The sequence below is a fragment of the Arvicanthis niloticus genome, chromosome 2 (genome assembly GCF_011762505.2).
Source record: "Arvicanthis niloticus isolate mArvNil1 chromosome 2, mArvNil1.pat.X, whole genome shotgun sequence".
In the NCBI taxonomy this organism is placed as follows: Eukaryota; Metazoa; Chordata; class Mammalia; order Rodentia; family Muridae; genus Arvicanthis; species Arvicanthis niloticus.
Genome location: NC_047659.1, coordinates 98,766,106 through 98,781,367, shown reverse-complemented (window position 1 = coordinate 98,781,367; position 15,262 = coordinate 98,766,106). Strand labels below are relative to the sequence as shown.

The following is a 15,262-nucleotide window of genomic DNA, read 5'->3' as shown; positions in this document are numbered from 1 at the left end:
ACAGAAACTTAGCGCGATTTTATGAGGTCCCATTTGTCAATTCTTGATCTTAGAGCATAAGCCATTGGTATTCTTTTCAGGAACTTTTCCCCTGTGCCCAAGTATTCAAGGTTCTTCCCCACCTTCTCTTCTATTAGTTTCAGTGTATCTGGTTTTATGTGGAGTTCCTTTATCCACTTGGACTTGAGCTTTGTACAAGAAGATAAGAATTCTTCTATATGTTGTCCTCCAGTTGAACCAGCACCATATGTTGAAAATGCTGTCCTTTTTCCACTGGACAGTTTTAGCTCCTTTGTCAAAGATCAAGTGACCATAGGTGTGTGGGTTCATTACTGGGTCTTCTATTCCATTGATCTTCCTGCCTGTCTCTGTAGTTTTTATCACTATTGCTCTGTAGTACAGCTTGAGATCAGGGATGGTGATTTCCCCCAGAAGTTCTTTTATTGTTGAGAATAGTTTTTGCTATCCTGGGTTTTTTGTTATTCCAAATGAATTTGAGAATTTTTCTTTCTAACTCTGTGAAGAATTCAGTTGGGATTTTAATGGGGATTGCATTGAATCTGTAGATTGCTTTTGGCAAGATGGCCATTTTTACTATATTAATCCTGCCAATCCATGAGCATGGGAGATCTTTTCATCTTCTGAGATCTTCTTCAATTTCTTTCTTCAGAGACTTGAAGTTCTCATCATACAGATCTTTTACTTGCTTGGTTAGATTCACACCAACGTATTTTATGTTATTTGTGACTATAGTGAAGGATGTCATTTCCTTAATTTCTTTCTCAGTCTGTTTATCTTTCAAGTAAGTAGAGGAAGGCTACTGATTTGTTTGAGAACTTGATGGGATTTAGAGTCACCATGTAAACAATACTCTAGGCATGTCTGCAAGGGGTTATCTAGATGAGGTTAACTGAGGTGGGAAAATCTACTCTAAATGTGAGTAATATCCCAGTGGAGGTTCTGGACTGGATAAAATGGAAGAGTGAGCTGAGTGCAAGCCTCTGCCATGCTCTGCCTCTTGACTGCAGAAACAGCTCGGCCAGTTATCTCTTGTTCCTGCTGCCATCTCCTCCCCCACCCCATCCCCCATGATAGATCATACATGCTGGAAGCATGAAGCCAAAAGAAACCCTTCCTCCCTTCAATCTGCTAATTATCAGCTATTTTGTCATAGCAAGAAACAAGTAACTGATATAAACCCTTCCTGCCTCTCTGCTTCCCAGACACCATGACGTGAGGAGCGTCCTTGTGCTTGACCTCAACCCACAATGCTCTAAAGCAGTGGGATGCCTGACTATGAACTGAAACTCCATAACCTTTTTCTTTTTATAAGTCGATTGACTCAGAACCCTCCATACAGGAACAAAAAGTTGACTAGCACTCTGGATAATTCATTGGCTGGCAAGGTCTAGTTGGGCAGACCAGTGGACCATTCTACTTCTGTTGTTTATTCTAGATACCCAAGAGCCCAAGGCACTTCAGATGGCCCTACTTGGAAACAAGTTTTCTAGGCATGGGAATGACCATTTATTCCTTTGCCACAGCCAATGTCTGTCCTGACAATAACAGCAGGAGCAGCGGTAAGAACCACTACAGAGCTGCTGTTCTGCACCAAGAGTGTGTGCCCTCTTACCTCACCACCATCATCAGTTCCATTTTATTGATGAAAAAATTAAGGCTCAGAGAGGACTGATGACTTCCCTACAACCCCACTTCTGGACACATGAGATAAGACTGAAATCTAGCTCCTCTGAATTCAGGGCCCACACACATCTTCATATAGCTACACTGATAGGAACAAAGAATGCATGCCAGACTATCAGACCACCTAGAAGGAACTGTGGCTCTCCAGATCCACTGGGTAATCAGCGCTAGCACCATAATAATGTTCAATAGAACAGAAAATGAAAACATAAAAAAAAAATTCACTCATTAGTCTCCCCTCCTAGAGCTGCCATCACTGTACAGATCTTAAATAAGACAGTCTCTCTGGGCCATCTTTTGCAATTCTGCTGCCTTTCCAACTATGCCTAGCAACCCACATCTGAGACGCAGATGGATGGAATATAGTCTCAAGGATGCAGAAATGTTCTATATTCATCAACAACTGGTCCTCCTCAGCATATAACGAATATCTCTCTCTGGCCTGATTATATTAACTGTGGCTTGAGAATCTTAGCATCTGACATTGTTACTCATTCTAGAAACAATAGACAGTGAAGTTAATTAAAATCAGAGCCAACTACCTTCATGGCCCCCATAGCTTGGAATGTCACTGCTAGTCTTGAAGGGGTCAGTGTTGCCAGCATTGCATTGAATCTTGCACTCTTGTTTTGAATAGGTGAATGGTACTGTCCATCTGGAGCCACAGAACCAAACCTGTAAGGAGGTACAGAAGCAGGATGAAAGAAGGCAATTGGATTTAACATAACACAAGCATGGCACTACTAGACATGATACCATATGACTCCCATGTGAACACAGAAGTGGGCACCCTGGAAGCTTCTTGCAAGACATGCTGGGAAGGACTTGACTTGTGGAAGGTAAAAACAGGTTCTCCCCCTCTGCCAGCCTACAATGAAGTAGCAGCTCCAAAAAAAGGAACAGCAGAAAAACCATTGCCATCAAACCAAAACCAGTACCTGAATGCACAAACACACACTTGTTGCCTTTTAAGAAAAACAAGGAGATGCATTTCACCTTCCACGAAATTCACTCGTTTACAGCATTTGGATTTGGTGGGTTTGGGGATATTTACAAGTTCTACAACAGTTATTATTTCTCAACTCCCAAAGTTTCATTATACTAAGAGAAACCCTGCACCATTAGGGTCACTGTCTAGATCCTCCACCCTCGAGTCCTCAGGAACCAACTTTCTGTCTTTATGAATCAGCCTACTCTTCGCATCAATGGAATCAAATTGTATAATATTTCTTTGGGTCTGGCTTCTTTTACTCAGCACAAGGTTTACTCAGTGCAAGATTTACTGGCCTACACTCTGGCCTATATCAGTATTCCTTAATTTTTTTCTGAATGAATGTTTTACTCAATGGGTATACCAGATGTCTTTTCGCATTTATCAGCTAACAGATGTTAGAGTTGTTTCTACTTTGGAGACATTATGAATAACTATGCTATGAACATTTGTGCTTGCATTTATTCAAGACAAATAGAAGTATACATTTCAATGAGCAAATGAACAATGTTTATGTGTGTATATACATGCATATGTATATATGTATGTATACATGTTCACACACACACACATATACACACACACACGTATACACAGAAGTATACATGCATTTGAAAATAAAACTGTTGGCTCATTTAACTTTATACTTTTTAAAAAGGATTTATGTATTATTTGTGTATATGTGCTGGCATGAGTTTATGCACACTAGTTGAGTACAGAAGCTCACTGAGGCCACAAAAGGGCATGAGATCCTCTGGAACTGAAGTTACAGACAGTTGTGAGCCATTATGTGGGTGCTGGGAACTGAATCTGGTTCCTCTGCAAGAGAACAGACAAGCGCTCTCAACTGCTGAGCCATCTCTCCAGTCCAAACTTAAAACTTCTGAGGAACTAACTGCTAAGTGACTTTCTAAATCTATGAAGATATTTTCCAACACTGCCAGCAACGTGAGATGGTTCTAATGTCTCTATATCTCCAGCAGTACTTGGTATTATTGTCTGTATGTTTTGCCTTAGCCATCCCAAGGGGTGCAGAATAGTATCTCGCTGTGACTTGACAATAGTCTCCCAATGACAGCAGTATTGTTATGATTTCTTTTATTCTTCATTAGTCATTTGAATATATTCTTCTGGAAATGTCTATTTATATTTTATTAACTGTTTGTCTATCTTGATTAGCTGGGATAGTTTTCCATTCTGGATGCTAGGCCCTTATGATGTATTTGATTTATAAGTACTTCTTCAACTCAAAGGACTATTGTTATTAAGTTTTTTAACATTTTTATAAACTTCAATTGACTTAATTTTTTCTTCAGCTGGCTGTACTTTTGGTGTCATATTTAATAACTCACAGATGATACCAAGGTCAATAAATGTGTATCTCAGTTGTCTCCTAACTGTATATTGGGTAGTATGAGATAAGGGTTCAGCCATTTGTTGAAAAGACTATTGTTTCCTCCCTGTCTTGGTGCTATGGAGGTCTAGTAATTATCAATAAATGTGAGGATTTCTCTGTAGTCTAATCTACTCCATTATTCACGGAGCTACTCTTTTGCTAATGCCATACAATCTAGATTATCACAGCTTTGTCACAAGCTTTCAGATTCTAAGTGTGATTCCCTCCCACTGTGTTCCTCTTTATCAAGATGGCTTTCTTTTATTCGAGTTTTCCCATACCTACATACTAATTTTAGGATGAGTTTATTAATTTCTGCAAAAAAATGAAAATGGCAGCTGACATTTTTAGAGAGACTTACTGAATTATTTATTTACACCTATTAACTAGTTCACTTTCTAATCAGTGATGAACCAAGACCCCAAAAGGCTACTTCCTTCAAAACCCCATATGGCCACTGTTGTTCTGTAGTGTGGGGGACAACTTAAATGGTAATAAAATAACATTATAAATCAAATCTGGCTTGTCAAAGTGATGTTATCTGCAAACAATACAAGCACACTAGGTTCTTCTTTCTACTTGAATCTGACTTTCTAACCTCTGCTGCATTTGGGGAGCCCTTAGCATTGACTAGGTGTTGTCTGAGGCTGAACCACCCACTAAGCTCTGATTAGGATGATGGGATATGGGGAGCCACCCATCCTGATTCCCTTTTCCTCTTCCATCCTCCAGATAGGGTGATGCTACCAAGTGCCTAGGAAATAGACAGGCCTCTAGAGAAGGCTGATGGGCCTCAGACTGACTTTCACAAGCACTGGTGGCTGCTGAGACTTTCCAGGACATCTGTCTTCAGTCTTTCTGTTCTATTTACCAGCAATTCACGGGATGGGAGACAGAGAATTTTGTCTATTCTAAGTTTGTTTCTCACACAGTTTTCTTTGACTTCTGTAATCAACTACATTTATTTGTGGACATGAACTTGTAAGTAGCAAAGCCATGTAAAGGAGAAAATCCACAGCAAGCTAAAAAGGCAGTTTATTTATGCCCAGATTTCAGGCTTGACCAGTGATTTAAGTACATCTGTGGCCCAGGATTTACAGCTCACAGGAAACACAGCTGGCACTAAGGTAAGTGCTGTTGCATAGAATATATAAAAAGCATCTTTAACCCTGACTGCCATGGTTGATCTTACCAGAGAGAACCTTTCACCACACTGATTCACCTTGACCGTGCTTTGACCACCTGGGCATTTTTCCTCCAGGAGATTTTTTAATAGAATTTTTTAATTTATTATTTGAGAATTTCATACATGCATATGATGTGTTTTGATTATACATAAAAGGTGGTAATTGTGACTTTTCACACCCACAAGGGAAGCAAGTAGCACACATCAGTTTGTTTATTATTGCCAAAATCTAAGGAAGGTAAATACCCAACGACAATAGATTGGGGACACAATTTATAGAGTACTTAGCATAGTACTTTGGTACATCTGATATTCAATGTCAGACGGAAATTATGAGTTCTGAAAAGAACAGAATCTATAAATGGATATACTATGTTGAAATTCTAATGTAGTTCTCCTTTTTTTAGATATATTGGCATAGAGAAAAGTCTAGGAATGCCCATTAAACTGTAACAATCATTACATATGACCAATGTCATGTTGAAGCATTTAACTTTTTCACTATTTGTTTACCTACTTTTCCCAGTTAGTTGTGGAGATGACTACTCAATCTTGCAGTCAGTGAGATCCCAAACCTCAGGGCCTCGTTTGAGGGAACAACTCATCTATACAAACATTAAGGAGAAAACTACTCACTTATCCAGCAGGTTCTCTCTTGGAATCCGAACCTTGTCAAATATCAAAATTCCATTATCCACACCGTTCATACCTGGAGGCAACAGAATCAAACAAAATACAGATTCAGTGGAAAGCTACACACCATCCCAAAGACAGTCTCAGCTACTTCTTGGCCAAAAACATAAACCTTAAACATTTCCAGAACTGGAGGTGCTCTTTCCTGAGGGAACAGAGTAAAGATGCTATCTGTTTGTACTGGGGAGTGGGTGGGGTCTGGCTCAGACACACCTGGCCCATCCCCAACCCACACCCTGAAGGAGAATGAAAAAACGATGACAAGGTTTTCCTTGTTTGAAGCCCATAGTGTGCTAGGGACTCAGGTTTCTGTTGGAACACATTTTCCTCCACAGCAGCAAACATCATTAAAAGGAGAGAGTTCAGGCTAACTAGGGAGACATCGCAGAGGTTAAAAGCACTTGTTGCCCTTGCAGAAGACCCAGGTTCAGCTCTGAGAACCCACGCAGTGGCTCACAACCATCAGTAATTCCAGTTCCAGGAGACTAGTGCTTCCTTCTGACCTCCCCTGAGCACCGAACACACGAGAGGTACTCGGACATACATTCAGGCAAAACAGTCGTACACAGAAGATAAAATTTGAAACTAAATAAGTAAATAGGAGTTAAAAGGCAGTGTTCCAGGTAAGAGAAAGCATGAGACACTGAAGTTGGAAGTCAGCCTCTGCCCACACGCAGCTCCTGCTTCCTCCCCTTCTGGACTTCCCCCTCAGGCACCGGATGAACTAGTGAAAGTAAATGACAGAAGACATGGGAACACCAAAGCAGACTTTCTGCAGTTGCCAGTGTTTTCAACATATGACATGACTTCAAAAGCACTGGCCTGTCCCTCTGCTCTCACAGAACTTGACAGGGGCCACACTCACAGCAAGGGGTTGCCTATACTAGCAGTGGGCTGAGAGTATTCCTATACTGTCCAGTGCATCTCCCCTACCCCTTCCTCTTTTTCTTCTCTCTTATCTTTAACTCCTATATTCTTTTCTTTAGAAAGATTCACCTTGGAAATCTGGTCTCACTGAGTATTATGGGATGAATTGTGTACCTCCTCCTATCCCGTTCATAAATTGAAATCCTAAGCCCATATTTGTATCGTGACCTTGTTTAGAAATAGAGGCGTTACAGAGGCAGCCAAGTTAAAATGAGGCCATTAAGGTGGCCCCTGAAATAAATGATGGAAGTCCTTATAAGAAGGAGAAACCTAGAGGCAGATGTATGCACAGGCAGACAGCATGCTCATGTAAAGGTAGCATTCATAAGATGAGGCAAGAGTCCTAGACCAGAACCTTCTATTGCCCCTGTCAGATGGAGTCAACTCTGGCAGCTCCCTCATCTCGTACCTCTATCCTCCCAAACCATGAAGACCTATTTGTGTTACAAATGTCCTGGGTCAGTCCTCAAGGCTTTCCAAGGTCTACCTAGACACAAACATCAATCTGGAGGTGAAGAGGCACCAGGGAGCTGCAGCCTGCCCTAAGTCCAAGAAGAGAGAAGTTGAAGTATCCTTTGTAGACACAGCTTCCTTGTCACTAAGCAACTGAGAAGCAGAGAGATAACAACATCAATACATACTCCCCTGGCACACTGATCTACCAGCATGGTTTCCTGGAGATGAAGGTGGTTAGATTCTCTTTGGTGGGGGTTGGAGAACAGACAACAGGCACAAATAAACACAGAGGAAGGTCACCTAACGACTCACCTTCTTTGTACATCATGTCAATAGCTGTCACTCCTGGGTACAAATTTCCATTTTCATCCCTGATAGGAACAATAAAACAGTGGGGCCCTAAGAAAGACACAGAAACAGACCCTTTTTAGGCTCTCCATTTTTTGCTGTTGTTGAGACAGACTCTTACTATGTAACCCTAAATGGCCTAGAACTCACCACATAGGCCAAAGTGGCCTCTAATTCAAGTCGATCCTCCTGCCTCTGCCTTCCAAGTGTTGGAATTATAAGAGTAAGCTACATAACTGGTCCTAGACTCATCCTTGTAAAGAATAAACTTTTGAGCTGGGCATGGTGGCATGTGTCTTTAATCACATTTGGGAGGCAGAGGCAGATGGATCTCTTTAAGTTTGAAGCCAGCCTGGTCTACATTGAGAATTCTAGTATAGCAAGGATTACACTAAAAGACCCTGTCTCAAAATAAGTAAATAAGTAAAAATAAAAGAATAAAACCTCACGCCTTCTCTGGAGCAACATGACATTATTTTACTCTCCAAATCCATTGAGTTCTATGCACTGCACCCAATAGTGACTAATGTCAGCAGGTCCTAACAAACTCGTCCATCACTTTTATATAAAAGATAAAGTTAGTAGTAGGTATTTTTACAAGATAAAACTGGCCCGGTAAGGCGAGTTTTCTGTAAAGAACTGATGGGGAATCAGCAATAGCAAAGAGAATTCTTCCAGTCTTTCATGTTGGTAGCAAACCTTGAGACTTTCCCTCAATGATGAGCTGGGCAAAGACAGCAGCATAGTTTCCATGCATGGCATTGCCGATGTACATCTTCTGAGCGTTCTCACAGGGCATGTCAATCACAAACTCCTGCACAGAAAAGTAAGGCACAGAGTGTTTGCCTCCGTGTGGCTCCTTTCAACCCCTAGCTCAACACGGTGAATACCATAAAAGGAATGTGTTTGCCGAAGAGATGTGGAGGCTCCTGGGAAGACATTGTCTTAACTTTGTACTGCTCTGCCACGAGTATACTTCACCTCCACCTTTGCTTTGCAGGAGACTGGAAATTAAAGAGTTGGAGGTGGTGGTGTGCATAATTAAATCATGAAAAGTATTCTGTTTTCATTCCTTCATTCATCCAATCCCAGTGTCTCTCTTTGATAATGTCAGGCTGATGTGTACTGTCTTATTCATCTGCCAGGTTTCAATGTATTAAGTATTTTTTCAATTATCAATTTTTCTCATCCAACTACATCATACTGAGGTTTCCACTTTTAAAGAACCCAACATCAAATCTCTTACAAGACCTAGATGTGATGGCATAGGCCCCAACCCCAGCTACTTGGTGGGCTGAGGCAAGAAAGCTATAAATTCGAGGACTGTCTAGACCTTGCTGTGAGTTTAAGGGTAGCCTGGGCAACTTAGCAAGGGGCCCGTTCTCAAAATAAAAATGAAGAGGCAGAGTTACAGCTCAGTGATAGAATACTTTCTTAGCTGAAGGCAATAGGTTTAATCCCTCTCTGTCTTTCTGTTTCCCTCTCTCTGTGTCTCTGTCTCTCTCTCTGTCTCTCTCTTTCACACACACACAGAGAGAGAGAGAGAGAGAGAGAGAGAGAGAGAGAGAGAGAGAGAGAGAGGCAGTGCTAGAATACATTTAGTTCTCCACACATTCCTTACCCTCAAACACTTCACCTATGAGGTACCCATAAAAAGAGGGAACAGCCAATGGTCTGGGACCCTGGATGGTTTGATCCAGAGTATACAACTGTATGTTTCATTTTATCTTCTGCTTCTGGATAAATCTGAGTTCTCATGCCTTCCACTATTGCACAGGCCTGGCCGTTCTGAAGCCATGATAAGAACTCTGTTTAAATGGCAACCAACTCATCATAAGCCGAAGCCATGTGCTTGCCTGCAAGCAGGTACCCATGAGCTATTCCTGTCATTGCTTAGTTTATCACCCCAAACTAATTTTAATTTTGATTTTTCTAAGAAAAAAAAAAAACAGCCATCAAAGCCTTTGACTGGTTGATTCAGAACTTGCCGTGAACATTTTGCTAGTCAGTGAATATAATAAAAATCCCCCATTGTCCCAGGCAAGCATCATGTGCCCAAGCCTTTGGAACAAAAACACGTATAAAGGAGTCTGTCTTCTGAGGGAATCTTAGAAAGCCCTGTGCAGTTTGTCTCAGTAACATAGCCAAGGATTCCAGCTCCAAATACTCTGAAACTAACCCTGGTCTGAAGAAACAGGTACAGCAGCAAGGTTTGTTTCCAGGCTCTGCTCAAACCCAGGCTTCTCTTTCCTACTGTCTGGGAACCAATACCAGCATCCCAGTGGAAATACTGCCTTCAAGGATTGGTTCTCCCCAGGCTTGCTTACCGCATGGGTTACCCTTAGACCTCTTCTGAAGGAGGTACTGACCACAGCACCAGCTCTGAGTATAGAGTACCTGTGATAGGTCAGGGGCCCAGAAGAAATGGCAGAAAGCGAAACTAGCCATTTAATTGGAGTTGACAATGTAGAAGACATGATTCAGCTAAACCAGCATGCTCTTGGTCACACGAGGATTATCTCCGATTTCAGATTATAAAGTGTATAGACTGTGCTTTCCCGTTGGGCCAAGAAATACAGTCTTGAGGCCTAAGAAAACAATCTCTGACATAAGTTTGTACAGGAAAACCTTTAACATGTGCAGAGGCTTTTCAGAAGACTTGTCTACATGGACGAGTTGAATCATTTTAAGAGAAGTCTCTCGACATTGCCCTTGGCTTATCTGGCCAGCCAGGGCTTCTGAAAGGGGGAGTGACTCTAGGCCGAATGCAGTGAGCTGGAAGGAGCAAACAACCTGTGTGCATGAGGCAGAGGGTCGGGGGAGGAGCCCTGGAAACACCACAGGCTGTCAGGGGAGAAGGCGGGCGGCCACCCATCCTGTACACATCTGATACACCCCGGGAAGAGGTTTGTCACTTCTGGCAAGAAGCTTGATATGGAAAGTTTGTATCAGCCAAAATCCTGAAGTTAAAACTGTAATCTAAACAATGCCCAGCATGTGTGCTGGTTACAGTTATGATTACTTGAAGACCAACAAAATGGTCAGAGTTGCAAACACTAAGAAATGTTTAAAAAAATAAATTAATTAAATTAAAAAAAAAAAAACAGGAAAGTAGAGGGCTGAAGAGATAGCTCAGTGGTTCAGAACACACTGTGCACTTACAAAGGACCTGAGTTCACTTCTCAGCACCCATGTCAGGAGGCTGCCAGACTCCTGCAACTCCAACTCTAGGGAGCCACCATCCCTGGGCTCTGAGGATACCTGCCCTCACATTGTACACATACCCACACATGGGTACATAATGCAAAATAAAAAGGTAAGCCTTTTTAAAGTAAGGCACTTGTTCCAAAGCCTAAGGATCTGATTTCAATTCCTGGAATGCACATGAAAGGAGAGAATAGAGTCTGGCAAATTGTCCTCTGACCTCCACATAGGTACAGGCATGTGTACCTCCACTGAGGTACAGGCATGTGTTCGCATGTGCCTGTACACTCACTCACTCAATCTATCTATCAGTCAATCAATCAATAAATATGTAAATAAATGTAAACTAATAAAAAACATAAAAAGCTTTGGCCAAAATCTCATTTATTTGTGCTAATTAGCATAGAGTTTAAAGATAAAACACTCTCATACTTCACAGCTAACCATACAACTAGCTAATCTATTCCCTTAAAAATGAAAACAAAAGAACCAAAAAAAAAAACAAAAAAGTAAGGGAGGGGAGGGAGGTTCATTTGGTATGCTACACCACTTTCAAGAGGAAATGAAGGAGAACCATGAATCCAAGGGGGAGAGCCACCCACCCCACACACCCACATACACATACCCGCTATGTCAGTTCCCTACCCTCCCTCCAGGCAGAGCCTTATGACTGACTTGTTCTCTCTCCCACCCACTGGAGACACAGTGCTCCCCATCCTTTCTATCCACAGTTCCCCTGTCAGAAAAGGGGCAGTTGCAGAGGCCCATCAGGTGACCAAATCACTTACATTGTTTGGGGAAAATGGGACCAAAGACAAGAAATTATATTTTGTTGAGAAAAAAAATTGTAAGAAGAAACAAGTAAAAGTCGTGGGTGGTTTTTCCCTCACTGTAATGATTCCAAGGTCATCTCAATATCACAGCTTGGGAAAAGAAAAAAAATTGACAGCCAAAACTCGAAAGATACCAGGTGAATTAAAAACCTCACAAGATACCAGGTGAATAAGCCAGTGCTTGGTGGGAAAACCACACTCTTAAAGACAGTTCCACTTCAGCCTAAGATCCCTTGTTAACTATCAATACAGTCAGGTTCCTAACCTCTGTGAGCCTCAGTTTCCCTGTCTGTAAAACAGGGACAACATAGTTCATTGGCTGGTTATCTCAGTACAAGCTTAGTGTCTACCTACCACTCAAAATCTCAACTAGCAGGAACTGCTTAACCAATGAACATGCCATCTTAAACACTGGCCACTCATCCAATGAGAATTCATCAGTCAAGAAAACTTGCTTTAAAAAAAGTTCTGATTCTGAAAGGCAAACTGGGAGGAATTGGAAGTCTAGAACTAGAAAGGTACCTGTGTAATGCGCCCAGCCCATCTGGCTCACAAACATGGCTAGACACATTAGAATTTACTGACCCCTTTAGAGTCCTTAGGAATACCCAGTACCAAGTAAGAAACCACAAAAGCAGGTAAGACAAACAACAATGGCTTCCTTCATTCAGGGGAGGAGTCCAGTGGAAGAGAGCTACAAAGAGCTTCCACGTGCTTTGGTCGTGGTCTATTTTGAAGCAAGACATCAGGGTTAGAAGGTCTTGACCAACATGTTTATTTAATTATTAAGAAGGGAAAAGAGGGCCAGCAAGATGGCTCAGTGTATAGAAGTGCTTGCCACCAAGCCTGATGACCTGAGTTCAAGGACCCATGTGCATGAAGAGAATTGACTCCAACAGTTGTCCTCTGACCTCCACATAAATGCTGTGACACATCCACACATGCACAATAAATAAATAAACAGTTTAAAGGAAAGAGAAAGGAATATTAGCCAAAAAACTAGAAGCAAAGAAGAAAGAAAGAAAGAAAGAAAGAAAGAAAGAAAGAAAGAAAGAAAGAAAGAGAAAAAAGAAAAAGGTCAGAGTTCATCACATGAAGTAAAAGAAGAAAAAGAACACTGTGATGCCTTCAGTCTGTCATGGAAAACCCATGCAAGTCATGTTGAAGAATACGTGGAGGCTGGGAGATGGCTCAGTGGGAAAGGATGCCTGCTGCTCAGGTGTGAGGACCTGAGTTTAAGTCCCTAAGACCCATGTAAAAAGCCAGGTATAACCCTACATGCCTGTAACCCCACAGGGGGAAGAGACAGGAGGACCCGACTGCTAGCCTAATTCCTTCCAGATTCAGTGACAGACCCTGTCTCAAGGGAATACAATGAAGAGTGATCAAGCAGGGTACTCTACATCTTCCTCTGGCCTCCATATGTATAGGCATGTGTGCACACGTGTGCTCATACACCACACACACTCACACAAACACACACAAACAGAACATTGTGTAACAATTAACTGCCCATCTATCTCCATGAATCCCACATCACTGGCTTCAACCAACTATGTATTGACATACATGTTAGTTACACCTATACTGACTATCTACAGACATTGTTTTCTTATCATCATTCCCTAAACGACAGGTATACAACATCAGTACCATATTAGATGTTAAAAGTCATCAAAAATGAAATAAAGTATACAGGAGGATGTGGTAGGTCCTACACAAACACTCTGCTACCTATATAAGGAAATTGAGCATCTATGTATTTTAGAATTCTCAGAGGTTCCTTGAAGCTTTAATACCCCATGAATATTGAGGGACAACTGTGTCAGCATAGAGGACTTATCTCCTGATCAGGAAGCCTCAGCTCTGGTTATGTTGCCATGTGCAACAGACAGAAAGAGCAAAGACATCTGTTCCCTTCTTCATATACTACTGTTGGAAAGAACAACAGCATAGCTAGTGCTGTTCCCATGGAAATGTTACAGGGGAAAAACTACAGAGTACATGTACAGACTTGGTGGTAGTGTCCTATTGGTGGCACAAAGTGTTTAAGTGTTGGTTGCTATTCCTGTCCAAGTCCTAAGTTCATGGCCACTTCTAAAACAGTCAGATGCTGTTCTGAGCCTATGCTTCTCTCCAGAGCACACCCAGAGGATGTGAAGCCAGGCTCAGAAAAGATCCTACGGTCTGTACTGGTCCCCTGACCCACTGAACCATGAAACAGGAAACAGATTCCTCACCTGATTGTCACGGTCAAAGGTGGCCTCAGTCTGGATTCCTCTCACGTTGCTCCCATGGCCCTTCTCGGTCATTGCAAACATCCCAGTATACTTCTGCTCCTGAAGTTCATGAGATATTAAAAGAGAGTTAGCTGTTCAGATGGTCTTTAACTGAAGATCTTGAAATTAACTATATAGCAGCAAGAAAAGAGGAGGAAAGCTGGAGACAACCATAAAATTGTAGACAATCATAAAATTTAAAAATCATATAATTTAGTTAGTTTATGAGCTTATAAATATGACAGATGAGGCTAGAAATATGGCTCAGTGGTTTAGAGTACTTGTTGCTTTTGCAGAGGACCTAGGTTCAGTTCCCAGCACCCACAGAGTGGCTCACAACCATCTATAACTCTAGTTTCAGAGGATCCAACACCTTCTTCTGGTCTCTGAAGGCACCAGGCACTCATGTGGTGTACAGACATACATTCAAGCAAAACATCCCTAAACATAAATTTTAAAAATGATTTATTTTTATTTCATGTGCACTGGTGTTTTGCCTGTACATGTGTCAGATCCCCTGGAACTGGAGTTATAGACAGTTGTAAGCTGCCATGTGGGTGCTGGTAAATTGAACCCCAGGTCCTCTGAAAGAACAACTAATGCTCTTAGCTGCTGAGCCATCTCTCCAGCCCCATATACATTTTTTAATCTTTTTTTTTAAAAAAGGATATGACAAATGTAGCATAATATTTTAAAAGATAGTCTTAAGATTCTCATTTGGGACAAAATTTTTACCAATTCTAATTCTGTTTTATTTACTTATTTTTATTTAAATACACACTCGAATAAAAGTACTACAATTTTTTTTTTTAAATCTCTGTGGAAAAAGGTAATCTATTAAGGCAAACATCGTACCTTGACTGGCTGAAACCACTTGGTAACATGTTCAGGACTTCCAAGATTGCTGACTGCACCACCAAATAACAAAATCAGAATTCCACACTAGAAACAAGGACAGTACAGACAATGACTAGCCACAATCAACAACTTAATAACTAGACCCACTGGTCAAACTTCATTCAAGGGGTATCTCTTAGAATCCTTCAATGCTACACAGGCCTTCTTATGCCCTTTGACAAGCCCTGATAAAATGTTGCTGGTGGGGGTGGGTGGGGGTGAGGATGGGGGTATGGGAGAGAGGAGGTGAGGAGGGGGAGGAGAAAGCAGGGGCTTAGGAAGGAGGAAGAGGAGAAGCACTCTAGTTTGATCTCTGCTGCTGACAGACATAATGATCAAAAGCAAGTT

The 15,262-nt window shown here is 41.5% G+C and overlaps 1 protein-coding gene across 3 annotated transcripts in view; it reads right to left on the bottom strand.

Moving 5' to 3' along the window:
* Acoxl (acyl-CoA oxidase like) overlaps window positions 1–15,262 on the bottom strand; it is a 281,145-nt gene that overhangs the window by 233,913 nt on the left and 31,970 nt on the right. For all 3 annotated transcript variants that reach the window (XM_076929722.1, XM_076929723.1, XM_034495836.2), the window contains 6 exons: window positions 14,873–14,959; window positions 13,979–14,077; window positions 8,401–8,515; window positions 7,666–7,752; window positions 5,914–5,986; window positions 2,247–2,379 (listed from right to left, as the gene is read on the bottom strand). In XM_076929722.1, the coding sequence (XP_076785837.1) occupies window positions 2,247–2,379; window positions 5,914–5,986; window positions 7,666–7,752; window positions 8,401–8,515; window positions 13,979–14,077; window positions 14,873–14,959 (594 nt within the window). The remainder of the gene's footprint in view (window positions 1–2,246; window positions 2,380–5,913; window positions 5,987–7,665; window positions 7,753–8,400; window positions 8,516–13,978; window positions 14,078–14,872; window positions 14,960–15,262) is intronic.